The 2,036-nt window shown below is 35.0% G+C and overlaps 1 protein-coding gene across 1 annotated transcript; it reads right to left on the reverse strand.

Moving 5' to 3' along the window:
• Positions 1 to 211: 211 nt before the first annotated feature.
• LOC106002583 (fragile X mental retardation syndrome-related protein 1-like) lies at positions 212 to 1,413 on the reverse strand (the record flags this gene model as incomplete). The annotated part of the gene is made up of 3 exons (XM_013037438.1): positions 212 to 305; positions 498 to 646; positions 1,342 to 1,413. Coding segments are annotated over 3 exons (315 nt in total), but the record flags the coding sequence as incomplete, so codon positions are not given.
• Between the last annotated feature and the right edge of the window lie 623 nt (positions 1,414 to 2,036).

The following is a 2,036-nucleotide window of genomic DNA, read 5'->3' on the forward strand; positions in this document are numbered from 1 at the left end:
AGACAATGCCCGGGACCAGAGTTCAGGCCCCACGACCGAACCAAAAAGTTTAAAAAAAAAATGTAAACAACTAAAAAGTTAAACCTACAAAATATTTTCACTAATAACTCACTAGTAAATTCACTATTAAGTTCTTATCTTTTAAAGTATGTAGTTATGAACTCTATGCAACAGCTATTAAAGGCTACCTTAAAATATAGTGTTATCTTACCAGTATCATTAACTGCGTGGTTTCTGGGTGGTAAAATATTCTGCATGCTCCTACTGCTTTCTTAAAATCTTTATGTGCATTTTCATTAGCACACCTAGAGAGAAATTAATTCAATGTAAAAGTTCAACAACAATAAACTTAGGGAATGTTTACAATGCAAATTTAGTACATCTTGTCATCGTTATTTATTTAAAAATTTTCCTATCAGATGACTTTGTGACTGGTTTTGGGAAAAAACTGTTTTGTAACATTAAATTCATAATCCAAGAGTAAACAAATTACTCACGCTTCTCTCAAATCTTCAGGAACATCCACTGTGCATTTAAAGAAGGTATTTTTTTTGACAGTTTTATTTTGGTTGACAGGCCGAAGTCGTTCAAATGTGACTATTTCATTGTAAGTAGCATCACAAGCAGCATATTCAATGACATAAAACTGAAAGACATGAAAGTACTTTTAAAATCCTAACAAAACTAAAGAACTTGAGATGAAGTCATTACTCTGCTCAGTTTAATCAGTAGAACCCATGTCCTATGACACAAATACTAAGCACAGATTAATTATAGCAAACTATTTTGACACAATTAGACTATAAATTATTACAAGCATAAACATTGGTGAATTTCACATACTTGAGATATATACCTCAGGGGAAAACAGCTTTGGTGTTTGCCAATGTAACACAAGAAGAGAAAAATAATAGTGCATAATAATTTTTTTATTAAGTAGTTATACAAAGAGCCTTTAAGTCAGGTTATGAGTATAATATATCACCTTGATCAATTTGATCAATGTCACCCCTTTCATTGTTCTTCTCCATTCCTACCCTCAAGTTACATAGTTCAATTTTACATGATGTACACGAAATACAAGACTCCATTTGCTCACCCTCCCTCCATTTGTCATGTCATCTGTCATCTCCCCCTGCCCTGGCCAGTGTCTCCCTGCAACATGTTTCTGCTTCCCGGTATTCACTTTTCGTTTCTACTTCCTGGTATTCATTTTATTAAACAAAATAGTCCATAATATTTTTTTAATGTTTGAAGTAAGCTTTTAGAAATGAGTTAACATTTACAGAAACCAAGATTTGAGTTATTTTCTTGATACAGTAATTCTCAAAAATCACTTACTTCTCCTTTCATCATTCGAACTTTAGCTAACCACCATCCACATGGTTCTTGGTCATTTGCTCTTGAGTATACCTGAGCAGGAAAAAAATTATCAATTCATGTCAAATGATTTTAACCTAACAAATGACTTATTATAAATGTCTTATCAAATTCAACAATCAAAAATGTGCCTAAAATTGAAATTCAAATGGTAGAGGACTTAACACAGCAAGTCAGAGGCCCTGAGTTCAATACTCAGCACCATAAATGAGGGAAGCAGAAAGAGGAGAAAAGGGGAAAAGGGGAATGGTGAGAAAAGGGGGGGGGGGGAGAAGAAGGGGGAGAGAGATGAGAGAAAGGGAGGGGCCTATTATTGAAACTGACAAACTAAATGCACTTTAATAAATTAACAGTACTGAACTTCTATTACTTAAAAATAAAAATGAACACTTTTTTGGGTAATTTGGCTTCTTGGAAATGTAATTCCAAATTGATGAAGGCTTACTAAAACAAAACATTAAAGAAACACTTGTTAAAGAAACATTTGTTAAAAGGCAGTCTTGGGGCTGGGAAGGTGGCTCAGTGGTAGAGCGCTTGCCTTGCATGCTCAAGACCCTGGGTTCGATTCCTCAGCACCACATAAGCAAACAGAAAAAAGCCGGAAGTGGCGCTGTGGCTCAAGTGGTAGAGCGCTAGCCTTGAGCTGAAGAGCTGAG

Source organism: Dipodomys ordii, unplaced genomic scaffold (genome assembly GCF_000151885.1).
Source record: "Dipodomys ordii isolate 6190 unplaced genomic scaffold, Dord_2.0 Scaffold14404, whole genome shotgun sequence".
Classification (NCBI taxonomy): Eukaryota; Metazoa; Chordata; class Mammalia; order Rodentia; family Heteromyidae; genus Dipodomys; species Dipodomys ordii.